Source organism: Nomascus leucogenys, chromosome 10, assembly GCF_006542625.1.
Source record: "Nomascus leucogenys isolate Asia chromosome 10, Asia_NLE_v1, whole genome shotgun sequence".
In the NCBI taxonomy this organism is placed as follows: Eukaryota; Metazoa; Chordata; class Mammalia; order Primates; family Hylobatidae; genus Nomascus; species Nomascus leucogenys.
The window spans coordinates 40,872,616-40,886,435 of NC_044390.1; the positions used below are offsets into that span (position 1 = coordinate 40,872,616).

At 53.9% G+C, this 13,820-nt stretch overlaps 1 protein-coding gene across 1 annotated transcript in view; it reads right to left on the reverse strand.

Annotated features, from left to right (window-relative positions):
• Positions 1–667: 667 nt before the first annotated feature.
• The window catches only part of WDR62 (WD repeat domain 62), a 49,673-nt gene continuing 36,520 nt past the window's right edge, over positions 668–13,820 (reverse strand). Inside the window, exons 19-32 of the mRNA XM_030820084.1 lie at positions 12,963–13,082; positions 11,603–11,736; positions 8,716–8,768; positions 6,188–6,406; positions 4,904–5,031; positions 4,462–4,565; positions 4,005–4,115; positions 3,628–3,765; positions 2,924–3,038; positions 2,701–2,827; positions 2,568–2,619; positions 1,793–2,431; positions 1,101–1,258; positions 668–1,008 (exon numbers count right to left, since the gene is read on the reverse strand). Coding sequence (XP_030675944.1) covers positions 748–1,008; positions 1,101–1,258; positions 1,793–2,431; positions 2,568–2,619; positions 2,701–2,827; positions 2,924–3,038; positions 3,628–3,765; positions 4,005–4,115; positions 4,462–4,565; positions 4,904–5,031; positions 6,188–6,406; positions 8,716–8,768; positions 11,603–11,736; positions 12,963–13,082 — 2,359 coding nt within the window. The 3' untranslated portion in view covers positions 668–747. The remainder of the gene's footprint in view (positions 1,009–1,100; positions 1,259–1,792; positions 2,432–2,567; positions 2,620–2,700; positions 2,828–2,923; positions 3,039–3,627; positions 3,766–4,004; positions 4,116–4,461; positions 4,566–4,903; positions 5,032–6,187; positions 6,407–8,715; positions 8,769–11,602; positions 11,737–12,962; positions 13,083–13,820) is intronic.

The following is a 13,820-nucleotide window of genomic DNA, read 5'->3' on the forward strand; positions in this document are numbered from 1 at the left end:
TTGCAGTGAGCCGAGATCGCACCACTGCACTCTAGCCTTGGTGACAGAGCAAGATTCCATCTCAAAAACAAAAATAAATAAATAAATAAAATAAAGACATGGGGTTTCACCAAGTTGCCCAGGCTGGTCTCAAACTCCTGGCCTCAAGCGATCCTCCCACCTCAGCCTCCTGAGTAGCCGGGATTATAGGTGCAGGCCACCATACCCACCTTGGGCAAGCCTGTTCACGGGTCCTCAGTTTCCCCTGTTGCAGATGGGGACATCATCACCCTGGACTTTATGGGATCTAGTGTGGCCTTGGCCCAGAGGCCCTGAGCCATGATATGGCAAAGCGTGGACTGCTGGGCAAGGTAGGCATATGGTGATCACAACAGCCCCACTGAGTTCTCAGGCACTGGCAGGGGGCAGGTAAGAGGGGCTGGCTCCTCCCTGGGGCACAAATGGGGCCCACTGGGTAAGCACCTCACACTGGTCTGTGGCAGCTCTGTAGGCAGTGTGGGAGGACTGGCCCTGAGGTCATGGCTGCAGTTCCTGAACTTCTTGGGAGCGCTGGTCCCATGCTCTCCACTGACAGACATGAGTCCTCTGGGCATCACCTTCTACCCTCCCTCCCCACTTCCACTTGAAGAGGGCTTTGTGGATAGGCCCAAACAGACACCACGAACCATTCCTCCAAGCTGTCAGTTTATTCGCTTAAAATACCTAAGTCCTCAGAAGCAGCAGGGCTGTGGTGGAGAGGCTGCGCCCTCAGTGCCCCCGTGCCTTCCTCCGCACGGCCTGCACCAGCAGCTCTGAGTAGTGTTCCAGCAGGGCCTGCAGGTCTGGGCTGGCCAGGGGGCACAGCATCGGTGGGGACGGGGGTCCTGGGCTGGGCAGGGCCTGGGCTGAGGCCACACTAGTCCCCACCAGGCATTCGGCCTCCAGCTGGCTATGGATCCACAGGAAGGTGGAGACCAGCTCAGTCCGTGCCTGCTGCTGCCCGGTGTCCACTTGGCCACTGGAGACCAACTGCAAGGGATGCCAGCCTTGTCAGGGGCCACCAAGGCCGGGCGGTCCCGAGAGACCCCTCAACCCTTTCCCAACTCTGGGGCTTGGCTCACCACACGGTAAAGGTCGAGGGCTTCTTGGAAGGTGGTCTGCAGCCTGTGCAAGATGTTCCCCACCCTGCTCAGCTCAAGGGGGGACGGGGGCAGGGCTTCAGCTGGCACCCAGGGCTCACTCCAGCGGGCAGGGCTGCCCTGGAACAGACTGAGTGCACCTGGGGTAGAGAGGAGGGAATGAGCAAGACGAGCTGCATTCCACTGGTGTGAGCGGCCAGGGCAACTGGGTGGACTCCATGCTGTCCTTCTGTCTGGAACACTTCTCTGGGTCCCCAAGGCACCCTCCCCTTCACTCCTACAGGTCTCTGCTCCAATACAGCCTCCTCCCTGAAGCCTCTTCTCATCTTCTGGTTTGTAATCCCAACCCCTGTCCCCACCCTGCACTCCCTCGCCCTCCTGTCCCTCCTAAGCATGCGTCACTTCGTGATACATATGACGGGTTCCTTAAAGGTTTAGTCTGGGCATTGCCCCCATTGAAGCTGTCAATTCTCTGTGTTGTTTACCACCATGTCCCATGTGCCAGGGTCTAGCACAAAGCCCAACATGTAATGCTCATTAAATATTTAAGTTAATGAATGAATGAATGAATGGCACAGTCCCTGTGGCCAGGTCAAGTATCCATCTTTGGAGCTGAGCCAGCTAGCACACAGGATGAGCTTAGGGGACAGTCCTTGCTCCAGGGCTGTACTCACCAGAGGCGGGCTCCAGGAGGGAGGCAGTGCTGCCAGGGATGCCAGGCCCAGCCTCTGGAAGCTGGGGGTTACTGGGGTGGGCAGGAAGGCCAGGGGACTCAGGAGCTGGGAGACTTGGGTGAAAGGCAGAGCCATGGAGCCTCAGGGCGCTCTCTTCCACGGGGCTAGGGGTTGGGAAGCTCACTGCCGGGATGGTGATGCCAGGCTGGGCATCCATGGGGGGCAGCAGGAGCCCATCGCAGACACTTGACAGGGTCAGTCTCAGGTTTGCCCGGGCCTCGTGGTTGCCCCAGGAATGCAAGGCAGGCTCTTGGCCCTCGCTGCCCAAATTGGGTGTTGCTGCAGTGGTGATGGCCTGAAGCTCCTGGCCCAAGGAGGCCAGCTCCCCAAGGGACGATGGCCTACGGAGGGGCTGGGCCAGCGTGGCCACAATAGGGCCCTCGCTGTCACCGAGGGAGATGCTGCGTGATATCCTGGCACGGGAGCTGGCAGTGGCCTCCATGTAGGAACAGGTGGAGGGGGCGTGGACACCCTGAGCCAGGCCTGGGGTGGGTGCAGATGTGGGCGTCGGGAGCTTCCTGTCTGTGGGCAGCACGGAGGAAGCAGGGACACAGGACGCCAGGCTCGTAAGGCAGGGAGCTGTAACGAAAGCAGATGGCACTGACTCCACCACACAGAACTGATGGCTAGGGCCCCCCACACCCCACAGCTAGGCTGGACATCCGGCCACTTGCCGAGAAACCCAGGGCTGTCCGTCTGGGACTGGGGCACTCACATGGTGGGCACCAGGCCTCCAGGGTCTCTTCAGCCTTCCCTGCAGCGAGGACCTGCAGGCACAGCTCTGAGGTGAGGACAAGGCCTCGGGGTTCCCAGCCCCGTGCCCTGACGGAGGTGGCCCCAATACTCACATGGGTCCCGTCTGGGGAGGCGTAGCCAGTACCTGCTCTGGGCTGGCTTCCGCCTCGGTCCATGAGCCTGACCTCTGGAGACTTCACAAGGCGCTGGGTTGCCCGGGGAGGGAAGGTATGGGTGAACCTGTGGGGAGGAGAGCAGGGGGGATGATTCTCATTCAGCCTGCCCTGGGGCACTATCGAGGAGCTAGAGGGGGGGCAGTGCTTGGCTAGCTTCTACCTGGATGCCTTCTGGAGGCTTGAGAAGAACTGCGTGGAGATGCTTAGGCGTGGATTGAAGAAGTAGTCTTCAGCTTCAGAGGCCTCCACGTCTCCCAGAGCCGCGGGGAAGAGCTCTAGGGGAAGATCCCGAGGGGACCCTCATAACCCTTCCTGCCGAGCAGCCCTGGCCCCAGGCTGACCCACAGCCCAGCAGGGCAATCCCCAGAAACCCTTATGTACAGACACAGGGTACGAGCAGGGGCAGTGGGCCAGGAGGCATCGTGAGGCTCAGGTCAAGAGTGAAGCAGTGGGCCGGGCACAGTGGCTCACGCCTGTAATCCCAGCACTTTGGGAGGCCAAGGCGGGCAGATCACCTGAGGCCAGGAGTTTGAGACCAGTCTGGCCAACATGGCGAAACCTCGTCTCTACTAAAAATACAAAAAATTAGCACGGTGTGGTAGTGGATGCCTATAATCCCAGCTACTCAGGAGGCTGAGGCAGGAGAATTGCTTAAACCAGGGAGTTGGAGGTTGCAGTGAGCCAAGATTGGGCCACTACACTCTTGTCTGGCAACAAAGCGAGACTCCGTCTCAAAAAAAAAAACGAAGCAGGTGCTCTCCACTCACCCTCCTGGCCCTGCTGGGGAGCCAACTCCAGGGACGCCAATGCTGTGCCCAGGCTGCACAGACGGCCTTGGCAGGTGTGGGTGAGGCAGGGCCCTACCTCTGCAGGGGGACTCTGTCAGTGTCTCAAAGTGGTGGCGGAGGAACTTCTCCTGCTCCGGAGTCTGGGGTAGGGAGCTGCTGGGGACGCTGGGTCCCTCGGGCAGGGACAGCTCATCTTCTGTGGGACCTGTGCATCCTGACAGGGAAGGAGGGGAGGGACAAGAGAAGCCAACACCATGAGTCACAGCAGACACCACCTGAAATGGAGAAAGCGGGCCCAACCCATCCCTGCCCTGTTGCCCACAGGCTGAGAAGCAGGGATCCCCGTCTTCCAGGCTCAGTGGGCTCCAACTGCAAGGCCTGTGCTTAGATATTGTGACTGGCCCTAAGCCAGGCCCGAGCAGCGAGTCCCCTGCATGTCTGGCCCCTGCTTACCTGGGAAATGGGGCAGAGATGTGGCAAACCAAGGGGCGGGGTCAGGAGGAGGAGATGGGGAGTGGATGGCTGCAAAGCTGCACTCCAGGTCGGCCTCTGACTCCCCTGAGTCTGAAGGAGAGAGTCGGGGTCAGGAGCCCACAGCCTGACCATTCTGGTGAGCCAGGGCCAGGGCTACCCTTCCCTGGGCTCAGTTGCCCCATCTGGAGGAGGGATGATAAGAGCACCTGCCCCCCATTTTATGAATAAGGGAAGTTCCACATGAAGGAGGTGGCAGAGCTGGGCTCTCAGCTGTAGGCAGCTGGGCCCAGAATCCTCAGGCAGCAGCAGGGACCACATGTGTCTTCCTTGACAGACTCTGAGCTTCAGTACTGGGTCAAAGTCACCATCGGTGCCCAGAAAGGGACCTGGCTGAACGCACAGACTGTCACAGGGTCCCTGCCTGCCCTGCACTCACCCTCAGGTGGGCTCTGGTCCTTTGGGCTGTCGGAGGACACCCTGACGTAGGAGTCGCCCTGCTGGTCTCCAGGCCCGGCCTCCACCTCCTTCCCGCAATACTGGCTGCAGTGTCAGTGGGGGCAGAGAGGGAACAAGGACTTCAGCTGGAGACTCAACTGCCAGCCCCACCCGGAGCTCCTAGGCACCTGTACCCGCTGCTCCTGTAGGAGCACTGCCACAGCCTCCCCGCCTCCTCCAAATGTCCCCTCCTTCCCCCAGGTCAGGCCCTCCTGTACCCCACCTGGAACCAGGGAACTAAGGCTGGGCTCCTGCCCCATCCAGGCCTCAACTGTCCCCACTCCCACAAGCCCACTGGGAAGGCAGAGAGCAGTTCTTCCAGGATGCAGCTATCAGCTGGAGGTTCCTCCAGCTAAGGCTCCCTTGATGGAAAGGACACCCACCTGTCTGTCCCTGTGACTGTCACTTCTGCCTCCAGAGAGTAGAGGATGAGCTCACTGGCCTCAGATGATTCCTTCTGTTGGGGCAGGAAGGAGGGGTGCCCGTGACCAGCTTCCTGGGGACTCCCTGACTATGGGGAAGACAGCACAGCCATTCTGAGGCAGCCATGGCTGGGGCCACCAATGGTGCGCCAGGAACCGTGCCAGCAGCCCCACTGCTGGAGGCTGTGACCCAGGGCCTGTGCCATGCACTCTGCTTGCAACCAGCTTGTCCTGGTCTGCCCCTGCATTATCAGTCCCTTTATAGATGAGGAAGAGGTGTGGCACCAAAAATAGGAGGCCCAACCCTCTACGTGTCTATTTATATGAAGTTCAAGAATAGGAAACTCAGTCCTTGGTGAGAGGTCAGAACACTGGTTATCCTGGTGCGGGGACCTGACTGGGAAGGGCAGAAGGGGGTTTCTAGGAGGTAGAAAACACTCCAGATTTTGCCCAGGGTAGTGGACACATATGAATTACACAGATAGTTCATCAAGCTGTATACCTCAAATCTGTGCATGTTACTGGATGTATATTATACCACAATAAAGATGACAAATTATAAGGTAGGATAAAAATGAATTTTGTTTGGAAAATAGTAGAGAAAGAGTTAAAGTTGCTCGGGCACCTCTAAGAGCCCAGGCCCTATACTTAAGCATGGATTCCTGTAAAAGCCCTCTGAGGCAGAAGAGATTGTTATTACCATTTAAAAGTTTTTTTTTTTAATAAGAAAACAAAACAAAACAAACAAAAAAATTTAAAAAATATTTTTGCAGAGGTGGGATCTTGCTATGTTGCCCAGGCTGGCCTTGAACTCCTCAAGTGATCGTTAAGTAATCCTCCTGCCTTGGCCTCCCCAAATGCTGGGATTACAGGTGTTAGCCACTGCCCCTGACCCCATTATGACTACTTTCTAGAAGACTGCAGCCCAGAGAGGTAAGCTTCTTACTCCAGGTCACACAACAGGAATGGGTAGGATCAGGGCTCGATGTACCCAAATGTCCCCCACCTGGGTACAAGCCTGCTCTAGCATCCAAGCTCTTAACCCCCAAGTGACCCACTTTCCAAAGACTCCCTGTCTGCCCTGGGAAGTCTTGCTGTGCAACAAACCTGGGGCTCACCCTCCTGCCCTTCACCATCTCATGTAATCCTCCCTGCCCCCATGGAGTGGGAGTCAGCCTGAGGCACCAGGCCCTGGGGCCATCACAGTGCCGGAGCTACAGGCCAGGCTGGGGTGGAAGTGCGTACCTCACTCAGCAAGCTGGCCAGGCTCTGTGGCTCCAGTGAATCCAGAATGGAGTTTTCCAGACTCTCGGGCTTCATGGGGGTAAAGTAGCAATCCAGGTCCTGGGCATCCAGGATGGTCTTGAGGGGCTCTTGGCTGGCCCGCTCTGCCCAGCGGCCGTGGGGCTGGTAGCTGCGCTTGGCGTGGAAGGCCGAGCCATCTGCCACATCATCGTCCCCTAGCTTGAAGGATATGGGACAGTCAGGCACCTGGCTGAGTGCTCACTCACTGCAGGGAGCGACACGGACATTTCACACAGCCCATCCGGGCTCCTGGTTGTCAATACCATTCAGAAATAACTTCCAGGTACGTATCTCCAGAATGAACCTTTCTGTTTTTTTTTTTTTTTTTTTTTTTTTTTTTTTGAGACGAAGTCTTGCTCTGTCTCCCAGGCTGGAGTGCAGTGGTGTGTCCTTGGCTCACTGCGACCTCTGCCTCTCAGTTTTAAGCAATTCTCCTGTCTCAGCCTCCAGAGTAGCTGGGATTACAGGTGCCCACCACCACACCTGGCTAATTTTTGTATTTTTAGTAGAGATGGGGTTTTGCCATGTTGGTCTCAAAACTGCTGACCTCAAGTGATCTGCCTGCCTTGGCCTCCCAAAGTACTGGGATTACAGGCATGAGCCACTGCGCCCAGCCCATTTTGTTGGTTTTTGGTATAGGTGGACTCTCACTATGCTGCCCAGGCTGGTCTCAAACCCTTGGGCTCAAGCAATCCTGTTTTGGCCTCCCAAAGTGCTGGGAATGCCCAGCTGGGATTCATGAACTTTTCTCTGAAACTTCAGAATTGCACATGTGACTGCTCTACATTTCTGTATGGATGTCTGGTAGGTATTTCAAAGTTAACATGCTGACGGCTCAACTCATTTCCTCCGCACAAACCTGCTCCTCCGAGATTCCCTGTTTCAGTTGTTTTTTCCAGTTGCTCAGGCCCCAACCTTAGGATCATCCTTCATTCACCTCTCTTATTCCCTCTTATAATCCACATTGTCTTTCTCTTTTCTTTTTTTTTTTTTTTGAGAGGGAGTTTCACTCTGTTGCCAAGTTGGAGTGCAGTGGTGCGATCTCGGTTCACTGTAACCTCTTCCTCCTGGGTTCAAGTGATTCTCCTGCCTCAGCCTTACCAGTAGTTGGGACTACAGGCATGCACCACCATGCCCAGCTAATTTTTGTATTTTTAGTAGAGACGGGGTTTTACCATGTTGACCGGGATGATCTTGATCTCTTGACCTCGGATTACACCCGCCTCAGCCTCCCAAAGTGCTGGGATTACAGGCGTGAGCCACTGCACCCGGTCTCTTTTTTTTTTTTTTTAAGAGACAAGGTCTCACTCTGCCGTCCAAGCTGGAGTGCAGTAGCACGATCACTGCAGCCTCCAACTCCTGGGCTGAAGTGATCCTCCTGCCTCAGGCCCCTGAGTAGCTGGGACTATGGGTGTGCACCACCATGGCTGGCTATTTTTAATCTTTTGTAGAGATGGGGGTCTCATTATGTTGCCTAAGCTGGTGTCGAGCTCCTGGCCTCGTGGCCTTTACACGTATAGGCTGTTATGACCAGAACATTTGTCCCAGTATCTGCCTGTCTCACTTGCTTCAACTCTGCTCAAATATCATTTTCCCAATGAGGCCTTTCCTGTTTACTTAAAACTGCCACCCCCCAACACTCCTTATTTTCTATTTTTTTTATGAGACAAGGTGTTGGCTCTGTTGCTCAGGCTGGAGTGCCGTGGTGCCATCTCAGCTCCCTGCATCCTTGACCTCGCTGGCCCAAGCAATCCTCCCACTTCAGCCTCCTGAGTACCTGGGACTACAGGTATGCACCACCATGCCTGGCTAATTTTTTTATTTTTTGTAGAGATGGGGTCTCACTATGTTGCTCAGGCTGGTCTTGAACTCCTGGGCTCAAGCGATCCACCTGCCTTGGCCTCCCAAAGTGCTGGGACCATGGGTGTGAACCACCGTGCTGGGCCCCTATTCTTTTTCTCTTTTTTGAGACAGGATCTCACTCTGTTGCCCACGCTGCAGTGTAGCAGCGGTGCCTTCTCGGTTCCCTACAGCCTCAACCTCCTGGGCTCAAGTGATCCTCCCATCTCAGCCTCCTGAGTAGCTGGGACCACAGACATGTATCACTGCACCTGGCTGACGTATTTTCCTTCTTGATTCTTTTCCCTCCACAGCACTTATCAGCACCCAACATACTACGTCATTTACTTATTTAATGGGGATATTGTTCCTCGCCCACACAGGCAAGTGAGCCTGTGAAGCGAGAGGCTTTTGTTTCCCTTGCTCACTGTTGTGTCCCTGACATCCAGAACAATGCCTGGCAGAGAGCACTGATCATGAACAAAGGGCTGTCTCACTGAGCCTGGAAGGATGACAGGGCTTCTCCAGGGAAAAGAGGGACATGGAAAGGAAAAAGGGCTTCCAGAAGGCAGAGCTGGGGAAGCGTTTCATCTGCCAGCCCCTGAGCAACCCTCTCCCTGAAGACTTACCAGCCGCTTTGCCCACAGTGGCAGCTTGCCATTGGTTAGCAGGCACCGAGGATCTGGAGAGACACACACAGAATCCATGAAAAGAGGAAAAACAACCCAACAAACAGGCCACATACATAACCGGGCAGTCCCCAAAGAGGCAACACCACAACCCAGAGGTCAGAAGGCTCAACAGCACCGGGTGTCAGGGAAATGCAAACTTAAACTGTGCAATGCGATATTTGACTCACAAGACTGACCAAGGTGAAAAAGCTTAATACTACCAAAGGATGGCAGGGAAAGTGTGGGGACAATGGAGAGCCTAATGCAATGCAGGGTGGGGCAGTAACTGGGTTTGGAGAACCCCTGGGGTTCTCTTTTTTTTTTTGAGACGGAGCCTCGCTCTGTTGCCCAGGCTGGAGTGCAGTGGCGCGATCTCGGCTCATGCAAGCTCTGCCTCCCGGGTTCACGCTATTCTCTTGCCTCAGCGTCCCAAGTAGCTGGGACTACAGGTGCCCGCCACCATGCCCAGCTAATTTTTTTTTTTTTAGTAGAGACAGGGTTTCACCATGTTAGCCAGGATGGTCTCGATCTCCTGAACTCGTGATCCGCTCGCCTTGGCCTCCCAAAGTGCTGGGATTACAGGTGTGAGCCATTGCGCCCGGCCGGGGTTCTCTTTTAAAATAAAGGCCAGGCATACTGGCTCAAGCCTGTAATCCCAGCACTTTGAGAGGTCGAGGTGGGAGGATACTTCAGGCCAGGGGTTTGAGACCAGCCTGGGCAACACAGTGAGACCTTGTCTCTACACACACCATCCCGTGACACACACACATTTAGCTGGGTGTGGGAGCTTGAGCCTGTGGTCCCAGCTACTCCACAGGCTGAGGAGAGAAAATTGCTTGAGCCCAGGAGGTCAAGGCTACAGTGAGCTATGATTGCGCTATTGCACTCCAGCCTGGGCAACAAAAAAAGTGAAATAAAATAATAAAACAACTTTTTTAAAGTAAAATAAAATAACCCCAGGATCCAGTGGTGCTACTCCTCACTCTGTCCTGGAGAAATCCTCACATTTCGAGGAGGCCTAGGAGTGGTCTCCGTCTCCATAGCCTCATTAACAGTGATGTGCAATCAGGAAAAACCTAAATGGCCACCTGGAGGAGAATAACTTAAAATTTCGGAGGCCTCTGCTTTGTATTCATCAACATACAGGTAGATGAGAGACTTTGCAGAGGAAAAAGATTCCGAACAATATCCACAACATAATTCAATTTATTTTTACTTATTCATTTATTTTTTGAGACAGAGTCTTGCTTTGTCACCCAGGCTGGAGTGCAGTGGTGCAGTCTCAGCTCACTGCAACCTCCGTCTCCCAGGTTCAAGGAATTCTCCTGTCTCAGCTTCCCAAGTAGCTGCTGTTACAGGCGCACGCCATCACGCCCAGCTAATTTTTGTATTTTTAGCAGACACAGGGTTTCACCATGTTGGCCAAGCTGGTCTCAAACTCCTGACCTCAGGTGATCCACCCGCCTCGGCCTCCCAGAGTGCTGGGATTACAGGTGTGAGCCACCCGCCTCAAACACATCTTTGATGCCTGGTCAGGTGGTGTGAGTGGATGGAGCTGACTACAGTCTCTGCCCTCAGAAGTGATCACATGCTGAGACATGGACAGCTACAGCAACTGGCTCAGAAGTGGGTACAGCAGATACCAGAAACATGAGCCACACAACCCTAAGACTCTGCTTGAGCTACTATAGGAAAGAGGTGTTCTATTCTCTATGGAGTTTTTCTATAAGCCTATAGTTGCTGGGGTATCTTTTCCCCTAGTAAAGGGAGAGTCTGTCTATCAGCAAAGCCAACATGAAGAAAAGCAGAGCCAAAAGATACAAAAAAAATCTTCCTTTTAACATCATCTGTCTATCTGGATCTAGCCATGCTAAAAGCTAATCCTCTCCAATTTTCAGGCACCAAAAAATTCTCTTCCTGACTTAAGCCTGGTTGCTTTTATACTGAAAGAGTCTTGACTGATATGATTATTGAGTTTCTTCTTTTTCTACAGACAGGATCTCACTCTGTTGTTCAGGCTGGAGTGCAGTGATGCAATCATAGCTCACCATGACGTGGAATTCCTGGGCTCAAGCGATCTTCCTGCCTCAGCCTTCCAGGTAGTTGGGACTATAGGTGTATACCACCAGGCCTGGCTAATTTTTTTCTTTTTGTAGGAACGGGGTCTTGGTATGTGCCAGGCTGGCCTCGAACTCCTGGCCTCAAGTGATCCTCCTGCCTCAGCCTCCCATGTAGTTGGGACTACAGATGTGTGCCACTATGCCCGGCTGATTTCTTTTTAAAAATTTTTTTTGCATAGATGGGCTCTCGCTATGTTGCCCAGGCTGGTCTCGATCTCCTGGCCTCAAGGGACCCTCCCATTTCAGCCTCCCAAAGTGCTAAAATTCCAGGTGTGAGCCACCACACTAAGCCTGATTACTGTGTTTTATTTTATTTATATTATTATTATTATTTTTGAGACGAAGTCTTGCTCTGTCGCCCAGGCTGGAGTGCAGTGGCGCGATCTCGGCTCACTGCAACCTCTGCCTCCCAGGTTCAAGCAATTTTCCTGTCTCAGCCTCCCTAGTAGCTGGGACTACAGTTGCATGCCACCACGCCCGGCTAATTTTTGTATTTTTAGTTCAGACAGGGTTTCACCATATTGGTCAGGCTGGTCTCGAACTCCTGACCTCAGGTGATCCACCCACCTTGGCCTCCCAAAGTGCTCGGATTACAGGCATCAGCCACAGCACCCGGTCGACTCCTGAGTTTTAATATGTGCCAGGCCCTGTAAACAAGGTCATGGGCAAAACCCAGCAATGATTCCCTACACTGACATAGTTCAAAATAGGGCCCCTTTTCCAACCTGGATCCAAGCTGTCTTTGGATGGTGTCTTCAGCATCTCTTCTGGCTCACACTCTTCCTCCAGATCATCCTCTGTTTGCTCTCCAGGGCTCAGGGAGCGAATCTCACTAGGTGTGGACACATATGTATCTTGTCTAAAGCCAGGAATGAGGATGGTAAGGAGAGAATACAGGCAAATGGGCTGGTGGTGGGGACTTGCCTAGGGCCAGGCCCTGTGCCAAGCTCCATGTGAACATATTCTTGGCTGCTGGTCAAGATGGTGCTGGCAAGTCTCTCACTTGATGCCGCCTCCCCACTAGAAACACATCACCACAATAGATGAGACTAACAAAGGCTGGGCTACAAACGAACACAAACTCTCTCAGGGCCACAGCAATGGGATGGAAAGCCAAGCAGACAGCGGGGCTGCAGTCTTGTGCTGGGCCCCCTGTAGGTGGTAGCAATGATGGTGGCTCCTCCCAAGTACAGGAAACTAAAACACCCTTGGCATGAGGTAGGCACTGAAGCCAGGGCCCTGGTTCACAGCTTGGAGGTGGAGTGGGAGCCTCAAAACCAAGATGATATCTCTAATACCACCTCAGGACCTCAGGACCAGTGGCCCATGTCAAGGCCTGGTCTCCACAGTGCCCTGGGAGCCACATGGAGCCAATGGCAAAAACAGACACACCCAGCAGCAGGAGAGAAGAAAAACCAAAAAACCTCCCACTCAAAATGAGCAACACCCAAACCAAAACCTAAAATCAAAAACTAGAACATGAGTTCCCTGCAAATAAAACTGGCTTTGCTACATAAAGACTTGAAAGAAATATATTTAGAAGATTCAAAGAAGTAAGTGAAGCTACAGCTTTCATGTGGGAGTAACAGGACACGCGGCCCCACTGCAGCCCTCCCCTCATATCCCCTCCCTACCCAACCCTCCCCTTGGCTGGCCAGTCAGGGACTGCTCTGTTCCCACAGCCGCTTGGGGCATCCCCCATCACAGTGCTGAGAGGCTCGCCAAACACTTCGCTTTTCCACTTCAATACCCTTCTCATGGCCGGGTGCAGTGGCTCACACCTGTGATCCCAGCACTTTGTGAGGCCAAGGTGGGAGAATCACTTGGGCCCAGGAGTTCAAGACAAGCCTGGGCAACACAGCAAGACTCTATCTCTATTATTTGTGAAAATTAAAAAAAACCACAAAACCTTTTTGTATCTATTACTGTAACTGCATATTCAAAGTCTGTCTCCCCTACCCAGCTGTTGAGTGTGCTAAGGGCAGGGCCCAGGGCTGTCTTGGCCACCACTGTGTCCCCAGCATCACTCCATGGGGCCCCGGCAGGGACTCATCCCTCTGGTGGACAGGTAGGGGCTGCCAGGACCTGGGATGGCCGCTCCGCTTCTTGTCTTTTGTGTGCTGCTGCTGCTGGTGGTCGATCTCCAGCAAGTGCTGCTTCATGCAGTTGGTGATCTCCGGGCCCAGGTGCCAGATGAACACGCAGCTGTGGAGGCCAAAGAGAGACACACAAGGCAGAGGAAGAGTGAGCATGGGAGCCGCTGCCGTGGCTGACCCTGAAGCCACCCACACCACAGCCTGGACCCCATTCTCCAGATGCTCCTGGAAAACACACCCCTATCCGCTTACTGCAGGGGTGCTAGACTCGCCACATCCACACCCTGGGCCCAGGTCTGGGACATCCCAGCAAACCAGAGCCTGCTCTGGAGGCCTCGAGACCTGAGGAAGGGGGCTGTGAGGAAGAAGTGGGGTAAATCAAAGGGAGTGACAAAAGGGACTTCCTTAAGCACCACCCATGTGCTAAAGAATGTATGTATATCATCTCATTCATTTCTCACATACAATTTTCTTTTTTTTGAAAGAATCTTGCTCTGTCACCCAGGCTAGGGTGCAGTGGCGCCATCTCGGCTTACTGCAACTTCTGCCTCCCAGGTTCAAGTCATTCTCATGCCTCAGCCTCCCAAGTAGCTGGGACTACAGTCGCCTGCCACGACACACAGCTAATTTTTGTATTTTTGGTAGAGACGCAGTTTCTCCATGTTGATCAGGCTGGTCTTGAACTCCTGACCTCAGGTGATCCACCCACCTAGGCCTCCCAAAGTGCTGGGATTACAGGCGTGAGCCACTGCACCCGGCCTCATCACATCATTTTTAAGGTAAACAGTGTTGTCTTTTACAGGGGAGCAAACTGAGGCTCAGGGGAAATAACCTGCTCAAGGTGACA